The 23,947-nt window shown below is 40.4% G+C and overlaps 2 protein-coding genes across 5 annotated transcripts in view; both read right to left on the bottom strand.

Annotated features, from left to right (window-relative positions):
• Nucleotides 1-42: 42 nt before the first annotated feature.
• On the bottom strand, nt 43-14,400 carry MEIKIN (meiotic kinetochore factor). The gene is made up of 14 exons (XM_049829806.1): nt 14,184-14,400; nt 12,459-12,546; nt 12,156-12,231; nt 11,065-11,125; nt 10,232-10,375; nt 9,676-9,795; nt 9,414-9,453; nt 8,104-8,165; nt 7,201-7,295; nt 6,679-6,862; nt 6,233-6,318; nt 5,416-5,571; nt 5,008-5,131; nt 43-3,513 (listed from the first exon to the last, which is right to left on the bottom strand). Exons 1-14 carry the CDS (start codon nt 14,365-14,367, stop codon nt 3,467-3,469), a joined length of 1,467 nt encoding a protein of 488 aa, XP_049685763.1. The 5' UTR covers nt 14,368-14,400; the 3' UTR covers nt 43-3,466.
• Nucleotides 14,401-15,254: 854 nt separating this feature from the next.
• Nucleotides 15,255-23,947, bottom strand: part of ACSL6 (acyl-CoA synthetase long chain family member 6) — a 60,498-nt gene continuing 51,805 nt past the window's right edge. For all 4 annotated transcript variants that reach the window (XM_049829422.1, XM_049829421.1, XM_049829420.1 and 1 more), the window contains exons 19-21: nt 23,250-23,351; nt 22,517-22,588; nt 15,255-20,276 (exon numbers count right to left, since the gene is read on the bottom strand). In XM_049829422.1, the coding sequence (XP_049685379.1) occupies nt 20,136-20,276; nt 22,517-22,588; nt 23,250-23,351 (315 nt within the window). In that variant the 3' untranslated portion in view covers nt 15,255-20,135. The remainder of the gene's footprint in view (nt 20,277-22,516; nt 22,589-23,249; nt 23,352-23,947) is intronic.

A 23,947-nucleotide genomic window follows, 5' to 3' on the forward strand; every position in this document is an offset into this window, starting at 1 on the left:
GCAAAAGTCTTTATTAGCAAATGTTGAAATGAAATGGAAATGCTGGTTACAGTTAACAGTCTCTTTCAATGGCTCACTGTTCAGATACAACACTACTAGGAAGTTTAATTAAGGACTGACAAAACTGACTCATCTGCTTTCCCTAGAAACTGGAATTAAACTAAAACAGTGCATGATGTAAGATTAAATTAAGCAGATTACTTTTAAAAGGCGTAATTTAGTACATGTGTAACATATCTATACGATTCCTCACAACCAGCCATCTGTAGGAACTTTGTTCTTCATCTACTATACGTTGAAGATAATTCTAACAGAAAATAGGAATTGATGTTTAGATGCATCTTTTTCCCCTTGTTCTGTAGGGAAGATAGATATGCCTGCCTGCCTGCCATAGATTTACAGATAACAGACCCTTACATCCTTTCACCATGTGAAAGCCTCCTAGCTTCAAGATGGGCATGTAAATACAGTCTCAAACACAAAAAGTCCTCAGGGAACACTATGAAATAATAGAATTTTGGCCAGGACATACAACTTGGCTTTCCATAGTTTCACAATTTAAGGCAATGAAGATTCAGCTAATCTCAAGTGCATTGCAATTCAACCTGATGGAGTCCCTTTAAAAGCAAACAGTAACCTGTTCCAAAACTCCTAAATTAACAGCAAGTGATGCCAATAGGCTTGATTGACATACCTTAAATCAAGGGAGCGGAGGATGGACAGTAAGAGAAAAGGGGATAAATTAATCATCCATTTTCCTGTAAAAACCTCCCTGTAGGCAAATCTTCATATCTACACAAAGAACATGAATTTCAACTTGTGTGTCCATTCAGTACGCATTGCCTTGGGCCCCAAACCTCTGCTTTCTGTGTTTAGAGATTATAAATCAAAACAGAACTACTTGCATGTAAGCCCTTAGTACACCTACCCCTATAGCACTCCGGTGCAAGAAGCAAACATCTTCCATCATCTCCGAGCACTTTAAGTGAAGTCTCCTAGAACCACACTTCAGATAACGCAAATAACCAAACAGTGTAAATGAAAAACCTCTAACAGATTCATGTATACATTTACTAAACGCACATCTGTGATGCGCAATTCCTAGCAATAAAGTATTATCACAGTTCTTGCATGGACTGACTCACTGTAAGCGATTCCATTCAAGCCATTAAGACTTCATCATGTCTAGGATGTGCCAGAGCAGCCCTACTGACACTGAACAGATTTCTCTCCCAAATCACTGCACAAATAAGCTCTTCTGTACTACCCATTAACTGGCTGTGACCCATAACCTTTATCCACTAATATGGAAGAGCCAGTTTCCACTCTGAATGAAATTTTATGCAGTCATTCTTCAGTTTAAAACCAAAACAGGGGAAAATGCCTTCCCTTTGAGAAAAGCAGAACAAGAGTAGATATTGTTGCGGCCTCAAAATGAGTAAAATTTCCTTCCCTGGGGCAGAGAGCTAGCCTGGTAATTAATTACACTTTCTCCAAGAGTCAGACAAAAGAGGAAAATAAGAAGCAGCGCTTTCGTAACTGAAGGACAAGAGAGATTGTGGTTCGTGGTATTTCTGTCCTCCTGTATAGCCTCATCACATCAAGAAAAACAAAAGCAGAACTCGGCAATATTCAGGCTGCTACAGCCAACTCCACAGTTACATGCCATATTTTCTCCTCCTGTACTCTCTAGTTAGTTTGCTAGTATTAGCCTTTTTCTTGTATAGAAACTACAAAATGGTTTGGGGCAAAATAAGTGTTTTTTCCGAGGACTCCTAGAATAGCCTTACGATAAACACCTCTCTTATTCTGGACCATCCTTTACTTGAACAATCATCATAATCACAACTGACTACATAGATAACTTTCAATTTTGCTTAAAGCTACATCAAGGAGCTCACCTCTATCTCCTACGGGCTCTAGATTCTTGCATAATTACCAGTGGCTTAGTATTTGCAAGAACAAGGATATTGATAATTAGAAGCATACCCGAGAGGACTCCAAGGAGTTTTTGGCAGAACTCATTCTCCTAATGCTTAAAGGAAAAACAACTTAATAGCATAATTTTTAACCTTGAGCCATATAGTATGTTTATACAATACTTGTTCATAGACTAATCTAGCAGCATTTATTTGCACTTCCTTCTACCCCAGAGCAATGGGAAAATGCTCAGGATCTGAACTTTCTGAGGTATTTTCAAATGTAGTCAAACTAATTGAAGTTGTGGACTTCATAAGTCTTTATTGACATGCTCTTTTTGGAAATACAGAACTCCCTTCCAGGGCGTGAATGTTCTGGGTGATAATACTGAAAAACAAACTCAGACTTCAAGAGGATTGGAAAGTCAGACTATCAGTTCAAAACATTGAAAAACTTCCTTTATGTCTACAGAAGAGTCTGAGTAATGAGTGTTGTAGTGAGAATGCTTTAAGGATCCAAACTACTTTACCTTGCAGTGAATTCAAGTGGAGAAAAACCGTGCTCTTGTCAGTGTTCTGAGGCATTCAGCACGCTGCCAAAGAACGACACGGATTAACAATCCACAAGCTGAACTGGAAACACTGGGAATCTAACTCGTGTGCCACTTAGTGTGAGGAGTAACCTCAAAATCCAGAATGCCAATATCCAGGTCTTGAGACAGTTCAGCTATAAAAGGTTTTTTTCCACCCTTGTATTCATGTAAGGCACCTGGCTTCCTCTGCACAAGTCTGAAGCCACTAGAAGAAACAACCACAGAGATAGGTGATATCCCAAAATAACTGAGATGAAATGGGAAGGACTCCGAGATGACAGTGGTTGGGCAGTGGATGTGCCAAGAACGGTGACAGTGCTGACCAGAAAAAGCTAGCTTGCAGTGATGGTAGGGTGAAGATGATCTATATTCATGTTTAGAAATCAGGTTACAGCAGAACCCACAGAGTCCTGTACCTCCAAAGTTCTGCAGACCTAAGCGTTCAGGGAGTTTAATGGTAGCGTATTACTGACTTCTGAGTCCCTGAGAGTACGTGAATGCTTTACATACCCATTTCCAGGATGCAGTTACCTTTATAAACAGTGTTAACACTTCTTAACTCAAGTAGAGGTCACATCTTTAGATGCTAACGCTACTAGAAAAATCCAGAAATCTTAGCAGAGGAGAAACAGAAATAATTCCATTAATGCAATTTGGTCTGCTGTTCTTGAGTCACACTTTTTTAAAACCTAAATGAACTAAGAATCATCTTTATGGAATCCTTCCAGAACAATGCCCAGAATAAGATCTAGTTGCTTGTACAAAACAATTTAATATTAAGTACTGGAGTAAACTACTTACAAGCTTACTGCAAAGCATTACACTAAATTTCAAATAATTTATGTGCCAAAAAATTACAGCCGTTAATTACTGGTTAGTAGTTCTGTTTCACCTCCCTGCCACAGTAGCAAGACAGTTATTTCTTCTGTTGACTCCTGCTGAAACCCAGAGGTCTCATCTGTGTTTACAGTAGATCCAATTTTTGGTACTCGTAATAATATCTGGGGAAAAAAGTGGTAAGTTAAACACTATCAGTAAAGTGGCACATTCTCAAGTGTAAGAGAAAGCTCATTGATCTGACGAGCTGTTTAGGTGTTCAATAGATACCTATGCCATCATTTGTTTGGAGGAATCAATCTTGTAGATCAACAGCGAGAAGAGAACAATAGTTTTGAGTGTATGTACATTCCTAGTGAAAAAGAGCATCATCTGAGAGACTCCTTGAGCAGAGATGAAAACATCCAGCATGGAAAAACACCACCAGCACCTTTAGGCAGTCTAATTCCTGATTCCCAGGCTCCTCTAGAAGAGCAGTAACAAAACCAAACTTTTGTTCTGACAACACTTGCCGATTTCTGAGATCTACTTCCCTACCAAGTACAACCTATGTTCTGTATTACAACTCTCTTGGGCACATGACTTAACATCCTTGTTCTTTGATCTGTACAGAAGCATCAGATGATTGCCATTAACACATACACACACATAAAAGCACCTTCCTGCATTCTAGATACTGTATGTAACTCAATCTGTAATAAAGTAGGAGAGTATTTGGACCTAAGAGACTGCAATTCCATTAAAAATTTGTGTATATTCAGTATTTTTGAAAGCCATTATGCTTATGCAGTATCTCTGTATTAAATTAATGCAGCATAAATGACAAATGTAACTTGCAGACAACTTGCAGACATTCTCTATAAAGAACTACTTCAAATTTAGGAAGACACATGCCATCCAGTGGCAGACTAAGAAACTGCAAGAGAGATCAGAAAGGGAGGAGATTCTACCTGTACAGGAGCAATGAGATTTGTACAGAGTTCTCATTTTTGTTTAATAAAAGTCTAGGAAGTGAGGAAACGATCTTCCCCTATGTTAAGGGTCTCAGGAGAAAAAAAAAGCAGAAACCTTTAGAGAGAAACTGAGAATCTTTAAAGAAAAACATACCCTATTACTACTTGAACTACTTTCAGAGGGGAAAAATACTGGATCCCAAAGAGCTCAGTTTAGCTGAGCAAGATATAAAACACACTGACGGCTGAAAGCTGAAGTCAGACATATTCACCATAGAAATAAGGCACAGAATAATAATTTACTAAACAAGCTGGTATCTCTTCTAGGGAGTCTCCGCACAAGCAGTATGAGTGAAGCTCAAAGTTGTGTTTAGAAGCAACTGGAAGGGGTGCAGATATTTCCAGAGTTACCCCTTAGCACCTTCTGGCCTTAATGATGCAGCCTATGAAATGGCTTGATTGCATTAATTCCTATGATAAAGACCCTTGGAGGAGACAACATTAGTGTACTTTGTTAGTGAAGTACTGTCGCACAAGAACACTGTTAAGTCAGAAATTTGAAGTTTTCAGCGTCTTTTACTCTTTAGCCTTGTGATTTTTCCAAATAGCCAGACTTTAAAAAAAAACACAAGCAAAACCCAAACCTTTAAACACTCAAATAGCCAGTTACCATCTGCACAGTGAACCAATTCTGTATTTTATTACCTTCAGGCACTCCTTTGGGAAGCCAGAACGCTTCTGTGTTAACTGGAATTTGGTGAAGCCTGGAGTGCCTCTGGCATGGTGAAGTTCTGACAATGGAGCAGATTTCTTGTTTGCCACACAGAGGCTGAAAAGATTAATATTTTATTCACACAACTATTTCCACTGAAGAAATATTCTTCTATCTTTCTTCTAGGGAAATTAGACATGACATGCAGATTTCAAGGGATGTCATTAGAAAACATTTAAGACTACTTGTGTACACTTAATATGCTATCAGAAAGGGTGATAGGGAGCTGCAAAGCTTAAACATTCTCTTCAGCTGTTTGTAATACTGTTAGGTTTAGATATATAGTACATTACATACTAGCATGCCAAAACAGGATTTAAAGAGTGCAATAAAATTAGAACACTAAACATATTATTTTCTTCTGGACTTAGAGGAATACTTTCTTTTTCCGAGCTCAGAGATGCAGAAACAATTCCTTCTGAATTTACATACAGACCTGTGGTGTTCAGGAATAGGTCTTCCCCAGGTGAGGCTTTGCACACTGGTGACAAGCTAAGCTACAGCTCCGTCAAAATACAAAACATACAGCATAACTGCCCAATTAAGTAATAGACAACAATTCAAATTGGCCAACACCTGTTGGCACACACAAAAGATGTTCTATTGCTTCAAAAATACGATTTAGAACTCCAGTGATTCCTGTCTCCAGCCTCCAACAAGACCCTGATGTTCTCTTTTAATCCAGTATCCATAAACTCAAGTATGCTTGCAACAACACTAGGAAAGGCCAGTATGTTTTCCTGCGAAATAATGTGGTGCAAAATTAAGCAGTCTTTCTACTGTAACAGTTTCCCTTTTTCTCAAAAATTTTACAGTTTACCGATTCAGTTGGGAGCTATGGCATGAAAGCAACAGACATCACTTCTATTCCTCCAGAGAGAAGTGGTAGTACTGTACTGCCTTTACTGATAAAGAAATCAAACTGGCATTTAAATATCAAGTTTATTTGTATCGAAGGGGTAACGCAAGTAAGGCTACTAGGTGCTGTTTTTACATTAGATGTTGTAAGAATACAAAACAGATACCTAGGTTTTTTGTTGTAGTTTGACTGTCTAGCTAATAGAATTTAACAAGTAGTTTGTTGTGCAATTCGTATTCTAGCCTGAGGATAGCCAGAATTGGACTGTGCCATGAAGAATGATTTATTTGGTTTTAGACAAAATCTAGTTCTGCAGGCTGAGAATAACCAAGATTTTTTAGGGCTTTCTTTTCCTCTATGATCAGCATGGTGGAACTTATTTGCAAACAAAACCAGAGAAGAATTCAGTATCAGTTTCAAATTCTTTGCTGTTTCTTGTTAGTCGTACAGTATTCCCCTCGTACACAGTACTATTTATAAGAACTCAATTTAGAATTGCTAGTAGTTTTTCAGGTTTAAGTACTGAATTCCTGTCATTCACTGTTTTTTGGTCTTACAGTCTCCAAGACAAAGAATCAGTTTACTACAGCACAGAACACACACATTTCAGGTCCCCTCCACAACTAGGGGATAAAGCACTTCTTACCACTTCTCATATTTAATTAAAACTTCTGTCATGATTCAAAACTCTTACTTCAATTATATGCATTTGCTAATTAGCAAGGCACAATGGCAATACTTACCACCACAGCATCTGTCTGTTTGGATGGCAGTACTTCTGCTGTCAACAACCCCACTGATTTGGCTGCAGTGTTTCCTGGGGCATCAAGCCGACTGAACGATGATGATGTACCTTCTTCTAATGCATTAGAATTTTTTTCTTTTCTCTTACACTTCAGCATTTTGGGTTTAGCAGTTTGATTGTCAGGCTAAAGGGTGAAACAATTACATTTTGTGTTATAAAGTGAATCTCTATAGTCTGGTAAGCACTAACAAAGAGACTCCCACAGTCATACTCAAGCTCTATACAACTGGTTTGGTACCACTGATACAGTCAGTCTGAAAAACAGTAAGCTTAGGGGGTATCCATGACTATTACTGCTATCCAGAGGCAGAGGCAAGCTACTGGTTCCCTGCCATTGCCTGCAGGCAGCCCTTTCAAGGGAACTACTATGCTTTGAGGTGGAGTCTTCCACCTATACGAGGAAGGAGCAAGGGAGCAAGTCACCTGTGTTACAACCTGGCTGATTTATTAAGGATCTTTCACCTTTGTTTCCGGTCCTAACGGTGAAGAACAGCGCATACCAGTTTTTAGGTCTGGAGTTCTCTCTCTTCCAGCTGTAATTTTACAGACTTTTTTTCCTGTGATAAATTTCCAACAAATTAATTAACTTTGAGACAAAGACCACAGCTAGTCTCCAACCCATGTCTCACAGGATGGTTTTCAAAGAGAGATCATTCCAAAGCCATCCATGTAAACAGACTTCCTGCCTTCAATAAAATCCTCATCTCCCTCTCCCCACCAACAGGGCTGCTTTACTTCTCTCCCTTTCCTTGAGGAAACAAGGTTGCTTATTAATCTAATGTCCACCTGGCTGTTTACTGCTAGACACACATACTGTGGGAGCAGAGGAACTGCATAATCACAGCAGTCTTTGCCACTGGCAACTTCTGCTGCTACTACAGTCCAAATTAAGCAGGGAAACATTATGTGGTACCTGGGCCATAGCCAGAATTGCATCAGTCACAGTTCAGAACTGTAGTTACATGAGGGACTCCTAATAGCATTTGTGAAGCTGCTGTGAAATAAGTTCAAGTAAGGACCATGACACAAACAGTTTTGTTCCTGGATAAGTTAAATAAGAAATGCTCACTTTCATTGAGCATCACAGGTGATGAAATGGAAAAATTCAGGGTTTGGGGTTTTTTGTTTGGTTTGGTTTTTTGTTTTTTTTTTTCCTTCTCCTAACATGTTAATTAGAACCAAGTCTTATTTACAGGGAAAATTTTAAATTCACACTTTCCTTTCTAGACACAATTGAGCTTAGCCTGTGCCAGCAGGACAAATGACCCAGTGGAAACCTGGTTCTGATATTCTGCCATCATTTAAGTTTGGGTAGGATATTCTGTTGTCTCCCAGCTAGTACAACTGCTTCAGGTCATATTTTACCTGCCAGAGTAGTTGAAACACTTAATGCTGAAGAACTGTAATTGGAATTTGATGGTCTCTTTCTAGGAGAGGAAGAAAAAAAAAGTGAACAAGTATTCTGAATAAATGGTAACATTAAAAAAACCACAATGTATAAGGAAATCATAGGAAAATATAGACTGAGCAAAAAGGGATAAAGTTTATTTTTAAAAATATTGTTACTGAGTTACTTCATCACACTTTACAGTTATTTAATAGTTCATCAAGTCACACAGCTTATTCTGAAGATACTTGCAATTTAAGACCCACAGAAGACATTCACTACAGTAAAGTACTCAGCACTGAAGCATACCAGGACAGAACATATTTAAGGAGTATGCAGCAGAAAATTAGGTTCACAAGAAAACTCAGATTGAATTGTGTAGAGATCTGTAACGCTGTAGGATTGGTATAAATGAGTTATGAATGGAAATGTCTGCATGTAAGACTAAACAGCAGCAAAAGGGTTAAAAGAAATGATACTGTTCCTAGAAAAACACTCATGTTACTCAGATTGTTATGTCAGGACCTGAAGGCAGCACTATGACAAGGCCAACTATAGAAGACCCTTCATTGTGATAAAACCACACCACAGATGACTTGTTAGGATGTCACGTTTTCTTGCTGACAACAGGAGGGTGGCAATAGGGTCACAGCATATCACATACACCATTCTGCTTCCTCCTAGACATGTATTCCAAATAAAAAAACCTGACAATGGGCAGCAACCTGGCCCAAGATTTATGAAGACTGAAGTCAGCAAGATTCTGAAGCAAAAGAGTGCCCCATATAAGCTGATGATTCCTAAAAAACATAAAATATCTGCCCAAAACCTAATTTTGTCCCAGGCAAGCACAGAACGCCAGAGACTTGACCACAGGTAACCTTCATACTTTGTACTGCAGAGCCAATCCTGGCCAGACTGCCTGGGCACACGCATCCTGCTGCCTGTGACTGAATGAAATCCAACAGAGTTAAGTGCAATTGGATAACAGCAACTTATTTAGGGATTTTGTAAATAAACATCACCTTCCTCTTCCACAAAATCCTTCACTGAGTTTTCTTACATTCATTTCCCTACAGCTGCAAGACCAAAACAAAATTCTGCAAGGCAAACTCTTACAAGACTTAATGCACCAATTTCAAAGTTAGTGAGGACTCAGGTAGCTGAAACTCAACAGAAGTGTTTGCAGGATCACAGGCTTATTCATACTAGCCTTTCTTTTAAATATCATTCAAAAGAGAAAAACCTGAACATTTAGATGCATCAAAGAGTCTGATTTGCAGATTACCTTCTAGTGTATTGGTCTCGAAAATCCTCTCGCACAGGTTCTAAAAAACATAAAAGCTAAACTTTAAAAGCTAAGCAGACCAGACAATATTTTAGTGCACACTAAAGTATAAAGCAAGACATTAGAAGCAAACACAGACCACTAACAAGGAGCTGTTCCCTGTCATGCAGGCATGCCATCATTACATACTTTATACAGGTTCCTTGCACTAGAGTTAAAGTTCTTTATGCATATGTTCTGAAGCATTGTAGAAAAGACTTACCTAATATTGCTGAAAGATTTGAGATCTGCGGCATCTTATCTATGGTCACTGCTTTGCTGGAGTCCAGGAGAGTAGAGTTCTTGTACTTGCCGGAGTCCTCAGAGTAAAAATTACTTCTTTCTGGACAAAAAAGATGTAAATGCAAGCTTCTGGCGCTGAAATTCATTGAGTTATTAAATTTGTGACCAAACTGAAGGCAATCACATTTGCAAGACAGGAACTTTAAAGCAAAGTATAAGCATTGTCTGGGCTCATACAGCTGCAGAAAAGTTTGGGAGGAATTTGGCTCAAAACAGGTTTGTTGTTCATCCTCAATAAAGAGCTTGTGTCAACAGGAAATACTTTAATTTTACAGTATGATTCAAATTACACCAGGACCTGATTCACACTGGATTGGAGGACCAGATATACAGAACCCATGTTAAGCACAGGTTGGCTTATAACAAAGATCTGACCTGGTGAGTCACACCAAGAGAGGCCACTAGTCTTTCTATTATAGATAGTCCGCCCACATTTTCTACATCAAATAAAGCTCAAAAAAATCCACAAGTCTCACCTGAGCCATCATCTCTGAATGTTTCAGGGGATGGGCAACTGTTCAGGCTGTCACTAGTACCTGCATTATAATCTGCAGTTGAATCTACATCTAAACACTCTAGGAGAAAGGTTGAAACACCTGTGGGAAGAGTCATTCCTGTACCTAGAGAAAAAGACAAAAAAGGCAGCTACCAAAAAAAAATATCATCTTGTACAAAGCATCAGGATTTCCTTATCTAAGTCTCATTCCTGTGATGAGCTAAATATTGTCAAGTCAGTATCTTATACCGCTTCATAATACAATTAAAGAAACAAATAAACAAAGGGCGTCCTGAAGGCCCATTTACACTACTATAAGCTAACAGAAGACACCTTCCATGCCCAAGGCTCACTAGAAATACCTGAAGTATTTAGCCTTTGATAAGGTAATTCTTAGTCAGCTTTGTTTTCAGAAGGACAAACTGTTTAGGCACAAGCGTTTAAAAATGCAGTTTTGAGTAAACTGAAGAACTTGCATCAGTAACTAGTTCTGTCAATGATAAAAACCAAGTTCGTGTGGTTTTCAACAGGCTGGACTCAAAACTGTCTCAGGTCTTGTAGGTCTCCTATCCTGTTTGTGCTGCTGACAATCAATTCATGTGAACCAAGCCACATGCTGGAATAAGAGGCAGAAGTCTAGCCAGTGGTCTCAAAACCTGTACTTTCTAATATCATGCGGTCAGAACAAGTACAAGAACAGCACACCAGTACTTTTATAGAAATACAGTTAAAATTATGTAATTAATTTTACATTTAGTTTTATACAGATACAAAAATATATTTAATAATATAATGTATTGCCATTATACTCACTTGAAGTCACTTCAGCATTTTTCAAACTTTCATTACTTTCAGAGTTGATTATCAGGGATTCCTAAAAATCAAATGACCAATACAAACAACCTGAGAAAACTGGATGTAGACAAAGAAATGCAATTAAATGTATTCCTACATTAGTAGATCCTCAGAAACTTACTGTCTGGTACTCTACCACTTAAACTTGCTATTCACAGTGTAATTTGTACCAGGGCGTCTCATGCATCATTAACAAATCTGCAATCTGACTTAAAGTTCTAAAATTCATAATGAATACCCAATCATTTGATCCTACAATCTTTGCTGGACAAGACTTCCAGTGAAGGCTACTGACATCAACTGAAGTTATGCATAAGATAGCAGTGGAGTAATGAATTTCCTTGGGTTTTTTTCCTTTTTTTTTTTTTTTTTTTGATAGAGAGAGGCCCAATTCATGCTGCTCACTTTCAGAATCCTAGACAATTTCTATAAATACAATTATGTTGTGTACATAGTGTATTCTATGAAACTAAGCATTTGCAGGAAACAAATAATTGCTGGACTCTAAATAAGAGCTAACATTTTAAAGAAAAATAGTTTTACATTAATATCACTGGAGTCCTTTGCCGTAGCAGATTTCAGTTCAAACACACCTGTTGAACTATTTTCTCACCACTGCAGTATTAACTGTCCTGTAACACTTCCGCTCAGTCATCTCAAAATACTGTGTTCCAGTTTTACTAATGTGAGGAAGAGCGCAACAGTGACTTGCCAAAGGTCTGCGTCTGAACTAGAAGTGAGCAATTCTCTGGAATCACACTCTAATGAGATATCTTCCACACAACACAACTGCTATGACCTTTCCTCATTAAGGATAATTAGTATTGATGTTTTCCCATGCTACCAATAGCTCCAACAGCTTTTATTCTGGCCAAAGACACAGGAAAATATCACCAAAATACAGGACCAAGTTCAGCCTCAAAAATGATCACACACACATGCACATAACTCACAGCAAATTCTACTTGATTAGAAAAAGAATTTAATATGTCACATTTCTTTATCCTCCATAAATTACTAGTAGATAAAGAGCAAGACAGCATTCTCACCTTCAGCAGCACAGTGCTTTCTTCTATTTTCTTTTTTTTTCCAAAGTCTGTTGTTTCTTTGACATTCACTTGATTGCTGCAGTTGAAGAACAGAGCTGAGCTCAATACACAGACCTACACTGTTCTACAGGAAGGGGACAAAAACTACAAAACATCTTCATGAGGTGCCAACAAACAGTCTGACAAGCATCAGTTTACTGATAATTCAGACTGCATATCTCCAAGAGACATCTCATGCAGGCAAAACAATATTAATGATTAGCTAGTGTTAATAATGGTGTATTTGAATGAGTTCTAACAGACCTTTGGCTACATGAATAGCTCACTTCAGTGACTTCAGAATGTTCTCTAATTTTTGGTAGGGTTTTCACACTGCACTTTCTCTTCAGGCCTAGAGAAGAATAAGTAGTTCAGTAGTTTTAGTTTTAATATTAGAATTTAGATGATTATTTCTAATAGGGCACCTTTAGCAGTTTCCCCTCTTCCATGCCCACAATTTTTGACCCTACTACCACAAACACTGTAAAGTCCGAATTTGCTTTATTATTTTTACCCAAGCTTTTTTTCAAGCAGTATATCAGCAAGACGAAAAAAAGAGCAGACTTCAAGAACTACTTCAGGTGTTTCAGAAACCTGCTGATTAAAAGAGAAAAGAAAATACCTTGGAAGTGACCTTTAGCTAGGTTCAAAGCAGTTTGAGTCTAAATCAGTTTTAAATGGAGTTTATGAGGAATATCATAGGAATTTCTATATAAACTGGTCCTCACTGTATATAATCCCAAAGGCCATGATGACACAATTACTTAGGAAGCTGAAAATTTCAGGGATGTATTTTCTTACCCTAAAACCAATTTTATAAGTTGTTTAGCTTTGTGTTTTATTTTCAGTGGCTAGGAGCTAGAAACAGCCAAACTTTGAGTTACACTTTTATGAAAGCAAGTTAAAAGAGCATCCATCCCTATGCCAAGAAATGGGTCTGAAGTACCACATTTCCTCAGGACTGCAGAGAGCCCTTTAGCTGAAACTCCCTGGGAGTTCAGGACTGGACAACGTATGAGCAGGACTCATCCCTTTCCCTCTTTCTTCCAAGCATATATAAGTAGGAAAAGCAAACAGTCCTCAGGGCTGCCAGTTGCACCCAGTTATGTATGCAAGAGTACTAAACACCTACAAGAGCACAAGCCAGCAGAGCAGGATCAAGACAGAAGCTAATGTTCATCGTACCCTGTAACAGTAAAGTCTTACCTTTAAGTTACCAAGATCAGTGTGGGACCAAGACATCCCACGCTGGTCTTCCCCATTTACTTTAGCAAGCCACACTATTAATGTCAGCCTTTACTTGAATCCCATACCTTTTCTTCAGACAGCGATTTTTCTTTAAGGTCTCCAATTCTTAACTCTGAGATCTGCTAAACTGCATTCAACAATGAGGCTGTTCCCTTCGAGGCACAACTTTATGGTATTTTTCAAACTATCCTGTCAAAGGCGGGCAAGGTTTTTTCTTGCCATTGCTGAAGGAAATTATTAGATGGGGGGGTGGACGGGGCGACGACACCTTACAAAAAGGAAAAACCCTTTTTATTACTAACTAACAGCTAAAACAGAGGACACAGCCCTGTTTCCAGATCAGCTGCGTGCGTTCTCCATGCCAAAAGGGACATGGGTAGCAACAAGCCGCTTCCCAAGCTCACACAGGACCACCTCGGCTGGACACAAAGGCTGAGAAACCCAATGCTAGACGGCTGGGGTGGGGGTCGCTGAAGCCACACAAGATTTATCAGACCGCTATCGGTAAGAACCTTCCCCGGAGGGCGGCTCAACCTGACCGGCATCCTCACCCGCTCCTCAAATTGCCCTGAAAACACAAGTATTGGACAAAACACAGCACACAGCCCCCTCCCGCCTTCGCCCCCGCCCCAGACGCCTCCCCGCTGGTGCGGCCTCCCGGCCCGGCCCGGTCCCCGCGGTCGTTCCAGCCCAGCACGGCGGGGCCCGCAGAACGGCGCCGGCGGGAAGAAAGGCGCTTACTGCCGGCCTCCGGCCCGCGGGGACCCGCGCTCCCAAAGAGAAGCCGCCGACACGACTGGGAGACGCCGGCCCGCCTGCTGGCTCTGCCCGGAGGAACGGCCGCCCCCGGTAGCGGGGACGAGCGGCGTTTCTTCCGCGGTGCCTTCCCGCCCGGGGCAGCGCTCTGCCAGCAGGACGGCTCCATTTCGGACCGCGTCTCCTCAGAGAGGCGGGAGGAGACAAATTAGGGCTGGGCTCCAGCTGCCCTCAGGGGACGACAACCGCCCGCTCCCCACAAGCAGCGTCACCTCAAGAACCGCCTCGTCCCCGCCGTTAAACCGGCGCCCAGCCCGCCCCAGCCCGCATGCGCGGCGGCACCCAACGGCCGCCCGCTAGGCGGCGCCATCACCCCGCGGCGCCCGGCGGGCGGGGGCGCCGGGTTTTCCCGCCGCCCGCCGTGAGGGGAAGGCTGTCCGCTCCCCGTCCCGCCTCAGCCGCAGGGCTGGGAAGGTGTCGGGCCCTCGCCCCGCTGTGGGGGCTGCCCGCCGACGGATGGCTCCCTGGGGGGAGGCAGAGCGGCTGTAGGGACGGAGGGGAAGGGGGAGAGTTGATTCTCCTTGGGCCCAGACTGCCCTCAGGCGGGCCGGGGCCGAGGAGGCTGGAAGATGATGGCGGGCGGGCTGGGGAGGGGGTGGCCGTTTCCCTGGAAGCGAGCACCGGCCACCGGTTTCTGAGGCAAAATTAAAAGTGCATCGTTGCCTGTCAATAATCCTGCCTGGTCCTGCTGCCCTGCCACTGGCCTTTGCGGGGGGCGGGTGTACTGGGTGCTGCTGCGCGCTTGCGCTGGTTTTGGCTAATAAATGTGCCGACGGATTCGGTTTTCTAGTGCTACATCTTGAAACTGTGTGTTACATTCCTTTTTACTGATCAGACCTTTGTCTCAGCTTAAGTTTATAGAGCAGAGGAATCTCATTGCTTCGTTAACATGAAAAATTTTAAAGAATTCTCTGGCATTGCTGGATTTCCACGTGAAGGGAGAGATGCAAGTGCACACAAAAACTGGAATAGAGACTGAACGCTTTTAAACTTTATTGTTTTAGACACATAGTCTGAAAAAATACTATGCATTCCCAATTGTCAATTCATATTAAACAAGCATATACATTTGGTTATATTATTATTGATTTAAAATAAAAAAAAAATGAAACCATTACAGAAAGACTGCTGCATCTTCAGAGAACTTTGCAACAATTTTTTTCATAGAAGATTGCTAAAACCAATCTCAGGTTCCAATATTCCTTTGGTCATTATGTTATCTTATGTATATATATATTATTTTTTTTTTTACAACACATTTTGTATAGGCACGCATTCTGAACGACTTCATACCGATTGTGAGGACAGAGTGCTGGAGTAACAACAGATTTTATAAAAGAACTTTTATTGTATACCAGTCCACGAGAAAATCTTATGAGCAGTTTTGAGAAATGTGACAATTTAATTCTTTACAAAAGTTTCCATAGATGACTTTTTGATATACATGCTAATATACCAAAACTGAAAAATCTTTAATTACAGTTAAGATTATTTTTTTTTACACCAATGTATGTTATATTTTAACCCCTTCACCTTCAGTTGAAAATAGAATAGGCAACACCTACGAAAATGCCTCATTTGTTCGCTGCTTGTACTTTGCTAAAATACATAACAAAAAGCTGAAATGAAGTGAAGGGCTTAAAGGGGCTCTAGATGCCTCAGAAAACATTTTATTTTGGAACAATTCCAGGGATCTAAAACTTTTTCCCTCCCAGACTACAAGCATCCAGATTTCTCCTCTGAAAAGCATAGCCTCAGCTTCATCATTTAACAGGAATAAAGGTGGCATAGAAACCACTGAATGTGCAAAGTACTGAAGAATGTTAATTCCAAGAAGAAACAAAGATCTAATTCCGATATCTTTTTTTTTTTTCCACAGACAAACCCCAAGTGAGCTAAAGATACAAAAAGTACGCAGATAGAATTGCCTCTAAATAAAATGCTTTTCCAAATTTTCTGTAAGGCATCAAGAGGTCTTTAAGTAATCTGTTACCATGCAAAAATAATATATTCTTTCCCAGTTTACATTCATCTTGTAGCAGTTTATTTACATATAGATCACCAGTTTGTGCTTTTAACACATGGAAAATAAAAACAAACAAACAAACAAAAACCCCCTCTAAGTTACTTTGTTTCATTCCAGAAGATTAAGTCAGATTATTTTCTGTTATATGCAAGAATTTCATATTCATGGCAAAAATGACACTGGACTTTACTGATGCTGATATATACTTACTAACAGTGATGACAGGATTGCAAAATAGTACTTTATCAATAAACGACTCACCGTCTCTCTCTCACCCGATGTGCATCAACCATTTTAACCTGCAAATATGCTTTTCGGGACAGAATAGTGCTGTGTATTTCCTGCCAACATGGGGTTAAGACTGTCTGGTGTGGCTTCTGCTCACACTTTTGTGTGTCTTCGACCATTTCTGTGGCAGAACTGTGCAACATTGAGCAAAGAACATACAAAATGTATAACTAAGCAATATTCTCTCCCTGGAAAAATCTATTTCATTCTGATTTTCTTGTATGAGCACTGGACGCAGTCTTCCAGTGATTTCACAGGCATAGCACCAGGCCCAGGAAGAACCTCCCATTTTTAAAATCTCCGAGAACACGGTACCTCAGCCCGCAGCACACCGACTGCAGCGTAAGCCTTCGGGGGAGAAGGTGCAAAACTCCTTCCTCTCACTTGGCTGCTCAAGGCGACCGACAACCAGTAACGGCCCCGTCACAGGCGCCTGACTCCGACCGGCACTGATCCCACCTGCAGCGGGCGACCGGAGCTGTGCTCATTTCAGTGGGCTTGCTCTACTTTTTCATTAATTGATTGTGGAATGAACCCCCAGATGACAGCGATTAGTTAAAACCCGTCATCCTGAAGCCATCAAGAACAGGGCTCTTTACAGAGAAGGGTAACTTGCATTGCCATTTATGCAACAGTGCTTGAGTCTCAACTCTTTCAATAGGATGAATATTAGAAATTAATTTTGTAATTAGTTATCTTGAGGAAAAAAAACCCCAAACTGGTTATTGGACAGCCCAGGGGATTTTTCCCTGGTGGCCATAAGAAGTATTTCAGTTTAAGAAAGCTCAATCCAAAATAAACGTTACTGGAATTTGAAGAGAAGCATGTTTGTGCCTAGCTGACGCGTTACGCACGTGTTCCTTTCAAGTTTTAATCTCTTACAACATTGCTACGATTGTGGCAAGAGAGAGTGACCTGCAGAGGAAAATCTGATTACGCAAGAAAGCATTAAAGAGAGCTTTTAGTTTATTTGTACAGCTTTTCACAAGTTCTGAAAGTAGTCACGCTTTTGGTGTGACAACACAATTCCTCCCAAATTTTGCATCATCCTAGTGTGGCCTAGTCTGTTTTTTCTTATTTGTTTGGCGTTCATATCTTTGGCTCTAGTGCATCTGACATTTTGCATCAAATACTGAAAGAAGAATACCGATACATTATTCAGCACTATATACTTAAAAATACCAGCCATCTAAGCCATAAATAAACTCATATTGGGATCTTCTATACTTATATAAAGTCAGAGTTTAGTTATCTAGGAAAGTCTAGTAAACTGAAATCATCTTAGAAGAAAAGAAAATTAAATTCATGTGGTAGAAAAAGGTCAGTGGAAAATAGCTTCTCTGTTCTTCTTTAGATGACTAGTTGTTTTTTTTTATTTTAAAAGTATGTCGCATTAAAACAGGAAGTCATACTGATTCTTCATAGCTTTGAAGCATGCGTATGTAATGACTGTTTTGGCCGATACAAAAAGGAGATGAACTAGACTCCGCAGAGATGAAAATCCTTTGTGACTTGACCTAAAGAACCAGATTTTATACAGTAATTCCTATCCTCTGTAGACATGGCAGACACAAATTCCCCAGGGATACTGTTGCTGTGTACATTGATGAAAAATGAATGTACAACACCATCAGATCACAGTAATGGCATTTCTTACTTGCTTTGGACTGATATGAGTCATTGCACTGGAATCAAATGAGGAATCAGGCGCAAAAAGGGATTCAGACAAATACTTGCACATTTGATAAATCACCGTGTTCTTTATATGAGTGATTATGTTAGCTGATACGGTTTCCTTTGTATCATTTTGTTCTGAAATCACTGCAATAAATCAGTCTTCGTGTAACACTAACTCATTAATTCGATTTATTTCATTTTGAAGCATGCAATAGAATTTCAGAGGGAAAATAAGAGATCATTTAGATTAAAAATTTAAACTTTTAGCTTCAAAAGTCTACAGTGGATTCCAGTTTAAGAGAGAAAATAAGTGTGCTTTCACTGTCCTAGCAAAGAAGATCTAGCAGGCACAGCTCCATGCTAGTATGCACAGGTGCAACAAACAGCAGCTATTAAAATACACATATATATTTAGGACCCTGTTAAGCAGAAGGAAGCCACCAACAGTCCAAATATTCAAGTGACTTGACGTTACAGTTTTCTTATGTTTTGTACTGTGCTTTCTATCAGGAGAGAGCTCTAGAGTCTGTTCCTGTTCCACATGGGACTTATCCCCTTTCTAATGGCTGCAGCTGATCGTGAAATCTAAGGTTCATCCAGACAACTTGCTGTTCATTCCAGGGAGGCCGCTGGAAGTGATGACAGTGGGAACTGAGGCTTCCAGACATCTGAACGCAGAAATGTTTGCTTAGCAGGCCTTTCTGCAACCACGTCCAATATTTTACCGTACCATGACACCTTCCAACAGCGCTGGCTAACACAGCCTTTCGCCCATCCCTGTGGGCCTTTTGGAGCAGTATTTCTTCCCCTTCCACAGCCAGCCGAAGGATGCCCTCCACTGCTGCATCTCAGGCTGGCCTTTCTCCCAAACCAATTTCTTTTGCTAAGCCCCATTCAGAATCGCAGCTTAGACCTTGTGCTCCGTTTCCTTAGCACTGTTTTCTGAAAGGGAGTTAGTCCAACTGGACTACGCAGTATTAGCAGCATGTAAAGTAATAAATTAGGGACTGGGAGCATGTGGGTTAACGTAAACTCCCACAGAAAGCCGCCACAGAGCCAGCGATGCTTTTGCAACCTTCTCAGTTTGAGCAGTTCAGATGTCCGTGAGTGTACTGTGCTGAAGGAGGCCCTAATGTAAAACCAGCATGCCCTGTATAAACTGAGTTCAGATGAAAAGGAAATAGAGGAAATTCTATCCGACCGCTTCCTAACCTGTTCTTGTAATTTCAAGGTAATGTTAGTCCCTTAGATGTAATATAATAATAGGTCTATGAAGTACAAATAGCAGGAGATTCATTCCTGTTTCTATTCTGGTTGTTTGTTAGGTCATTAATGATTAAATCAAATCCGTGTAATTTATGTCCTGGAAAATATAAAAACTATCACTTTTATATATAAACCAATATCCAGCTTGAAGTTCCAGATCAGGGAAAATAGACTTTCACCATCAGTCACTGATTGTTTGAGGTAGACCACATTATTGAATTATCCACAATTTTAGTTTCTAATGTATTAGGTTATATACAATCAAATATCAACAGACATACCTGAAATTTTCCCTATTTTAATTAGAAATGGTTGTAGTTATTAATAAGTTTCCATAATTTACTTGGTCATAGATTGAAATTTCTGTAAGTTTTGTGGCAATTTAGCATAATCCTTAGTAGTACCCTATTGTGTACATAGAGTAAAAAATGAACTGTGTCAGACCTGATGGAAAAAAGAAGTAAAATTATGGTTAGTGATGAAATCCTAGAACAATGAAAGGCTCAAATGTAAGATTCAGATGCTTATCCATTTCAGCTGTGTCATTCTGGCTCTGTATTTTTGAGTGTTACTCTAATATTGCTATGAAGTCCATTATTCAGAACATTCTTCCCGTGGTTTCAGATGGAGATGCTTGAATATAGCTCTTCTATTTGTTTTTTGAAGTAATCTCTCAGTTCTGGTCTCTTAGCCTTTAATGTTGGTGTCAACAAACCGTTTTGTACTGAGAACATATCAGAGTGAATGTAAATGGCTTTGACCTAAAATAAAAAAGGGATATATTTATAGCAAAAATGACAGGCATCACACTCCGTAAGTGTAACTTCTTAAGCCAGCCTTGCTGCGGTTACCTCTGGCTGTGCCTGCACCCCAGGGGACCCTTCTGCCGGGTCCCCAGGATTTCCCTCACCTGCCCAAATTTTCCAAGGTGACACTAAATCCCTCCACCACCCCTCACCACTCCCTGCTCTCCTGCTTGTTTTCCTGTGTCTGTGCTGACCCGACAGCCAGCCAGCGCAGAAGGGAGCTCTCCGAGAGAATGAGCACATAAACCTCTTTTCCGTATGAAACCAAGGCCAAAACACAGCGAGGCAGAGCGCAAGGGACAGTATCGCCATATGCGATATTGTAACTGCGGGGTTTCACACGGTTGAAAGACTGTGGACGAGAGTGGAAGGGAGGGAGGGCAGGGAGTCAGGCCGAGAAACATCATCTTAACCAGACTGCAAAAGAAAGTAAGCGGTGCTAATTCGGTCTTGCGAAATTATCATGAAGCTTTGCAGGCACAAAGAGCATACACGATTATCATCTTTAAGGAAGAATTGATGGTGTTCTACTAGCTAATTAAAATGATATAAAATCATTCAGCCTAGGCAAACAGGATTGTACAAGGCTGCCCTTGTTGGCGGTGGTGTCTCTGAGCACAGCAGGGAGCCTGGCAGCGCAGATGGGAGCGAGCTTTTCCTTCCAGGGCATTTATGGGAGTGCTGGTGTGGCAGAAAGCAGAAAACTGCTGCGTGACTGGTCATAGTCCACCGATTTAAGACAAAATTCTCCAGCCATCTGCTGCTTTCGTGATTCCCCAAACCAGACTGGTTTTTGTTTTGTTAGACTGGGAGTTGCAGGAATATAGACTGAGAATCCATTTGTAAATTCCCATTAGATACGTGATTCATTTTTCCCCTGCAAGCGTTGTGGTCCAGTTCCTCCCCCAGTGACATGCTTCACAAATCAGTGTTTGTGCTATTAACGCTTCCCCCGCTTGCTGCACTGACTTTCAGAGCCTGCACCCTGGAAGCTGTTGGTTACAGAAGCCAGAGTTGTCATTTCCAAGCCAGAAGTCCAAGCCCAGGCCTCTGGCACTGCAGACAAGCACAGGGACCACGAAGAGTGGCTCTTCCATGTACAGGGGATCCTATCCCACAAGAACATTAGCCGTAATATCTGGCTCAAAGTTCAGTTTTAAGATTACATATTGCAACAGAGATTGAATTTTGAAGCCCTTTAGTTTTAAATTGTGAACATTTTTTTTCTTAATTTTTTAGAAAGATGGCAAGGCTTTCCTCCCTGCTTTATAGTTTATTGATTGCAAACTGCTGGTAGAATAGATTACTTGAGGATATTTCATACTGTGAAGACTATGGTAGGAGCAAACCAGACTTATTACGGCAGACAATTATGTGCATTGCAAACCGTGCTTTATATTGAATTTCATTTTTAAATTCATTTCTTCTTACTATCATTTCATTTGCATATGTAACTGAGAAATGAAGAATAACAAGTTTTTGTTTAATGGTGCTTCTGCTGCACTTAGATATGGTGAATTACTCATTAGAATTACCACCCAGAAACAGTCTAAACAAAAAGGCCCTTGCTAATTATACATAATGATTAAGATGTTCATTATTTTAACAGAAATAAGCATTTGACATTTTAAAATGTGATGGATTATTTTTTTTTTACTGTGTTTTTAATGCTGTTTAATCCATGGTTGATTTCAGATCTCTCCTTCTGAAGTGTTTTTAGCTCTGTTGCAGAAATATTTACACAAGCACCAGAAAAGAATTAGTGCACAGGCTGAAAATAAATAAACCAGCAGTATTTCCTAGGTCAGTTAGAAGAATGGTAATTAGTGACCCAGTTTCTTAACAGTGCTTTCAGTGGCAGAAGCATCAGAGTCCAACAGATACTTATCTTGACCTCTGGTTGTCAGACTGGAGATTATCCATGTCCCTGGATTAAGTTTGTACCTCTGCACCCAAAACTTTCACTACATTTAATTCAAATTTCAAGCATGAGTGGAAGGCAGAATCACAGCGCATGTGTTTTTCAAAGGAACAAATACAACTTGCCAGCAATAAAGCTCTTTCCGAAAACATTGTGTGCCGCTGCAAGAAGCATATGTAGTAACATAACAAATGCTGACAAATCCCCATTCAATACAAAAGGACAAATTGCCTGTCTGACCACACTGAAAAATGTATTAATTGTTTCATTTTACCTGCTCAAAGGAATGAAGTCCACTCTCCTTACCTAACCGTACCATGTCTTCCATTATCGCTTGCTGCAGTTCCTGGGTTAAAACACATAAATTCCTCATGAAATACCAGAGTCAACCTTACATGCAATGAATGTCATTGTTCATCAAGAAAACATGTTTCTGAGGAGAGTTCAAGTGCCTTATGGACATTTAATATATAATTAGCAAATATTCTCTTGAAGAAATAGACAAACATTAAACTTAAGCACGGTGATGTTAACTGTTTCCTCAGTATGAAAAGTCAGGTTATATTTTCAAGCATATACGACATAGATATTTGAATTTGCAATCCTTCAACCAATTACCAGACTTAGATGCAGAATCATTTCCCACAGACACCCATGGGATGCCTCAGTGGCATCAGTATTCTTCGATGTGATCCAACTCAGGTACTCAGTATTAGAGAGCGTGTGTAAATAAGGCTGGGATCCTTATTCGAGACATCTGAACAAACACAACCTCTCCTACTGCCACACCGTTCTCTGCAGGACAGACCCTTGGTCCCCCCCGTGCCGGCGTTTGCAGAGGTCTGTACCATCAGCCAGCGCACATCACTGTATCCAGGTCAACCCTGCTTAATTTTCAGTGAGGAAATAATTCTTGTCACTGAGATCATTAATGATAGACAACTACTCTAACTAGGTTATGCTACCATGAAAAAATGTCTGTACCGCAGAGAGATAGGAAGACAAACCTTATTTTTACAGAGTTCTGTATATGTTCCATCAAACCCTCTTTTCTTTGCCCAGCCTGGCATAACTTCGGAATCGGGCACCACAATTCCTACCAGAAAAGCCTGTAGGTGAAGGACAAGGAGAGCTGCAGGCAAAAGCTGAACAACATTTAAGGCCCTACACTGAAGTGAAGATACAAGCCGGTTGGATTTGCTACATGTTTATCGCTTCTTGTTTAATTATGTCAATAATTTGCTAACATGTCATAGTGAGGTATATTTTGGTGTCTGTTCCTTTTCCTCAGATAAAATGGTTCTCTGTGACTGTTCCTGCATTTGCCAGCAATTTTAACACCTTCAGTTGGGTTTGTGTTCTGCTTGGACGTTAATTAAATTAATTACTTTTTTCAGAGGCATAAGGCAGAGGAGAACATAACCCACATCATTTATACAGATGCAGTTCATGGGCCTGTGAGTCTCAGGCAAACTCCGATGCCAAGGGAAGCCTCGTGTTTGTGGCCAATCAGCGTAGAGGGATGAATCGCAATGGTTTCAGAAGCTGTCCATGTTTGTATAAATATGCGAATAAACAGGACAAGATTGGTCAAAATGGGTAGGCAGCAGTCGTGGAGCAGCAGTGGCTCTGCTTTTGTCTGGCTTACCGCAGGCAACAGTCCAAAAGAGAGCTTTAGAGCACTGAAGGGTGACACTGAAACAAA

The sequence above is a fragment of the Accipiter gentilis genome, chromosome 26 (assembly GCF_929443795.1).
Source record: "Accipiter gentilis chromosome 26, bAccGen1.1, whole genome shotgun sequence".
Lineage (NCBI taxonomy): Eukaryota > Metazoa > Chordata > Aves > Accipitriformes > Accipitridae > Astur > Astur gentilis.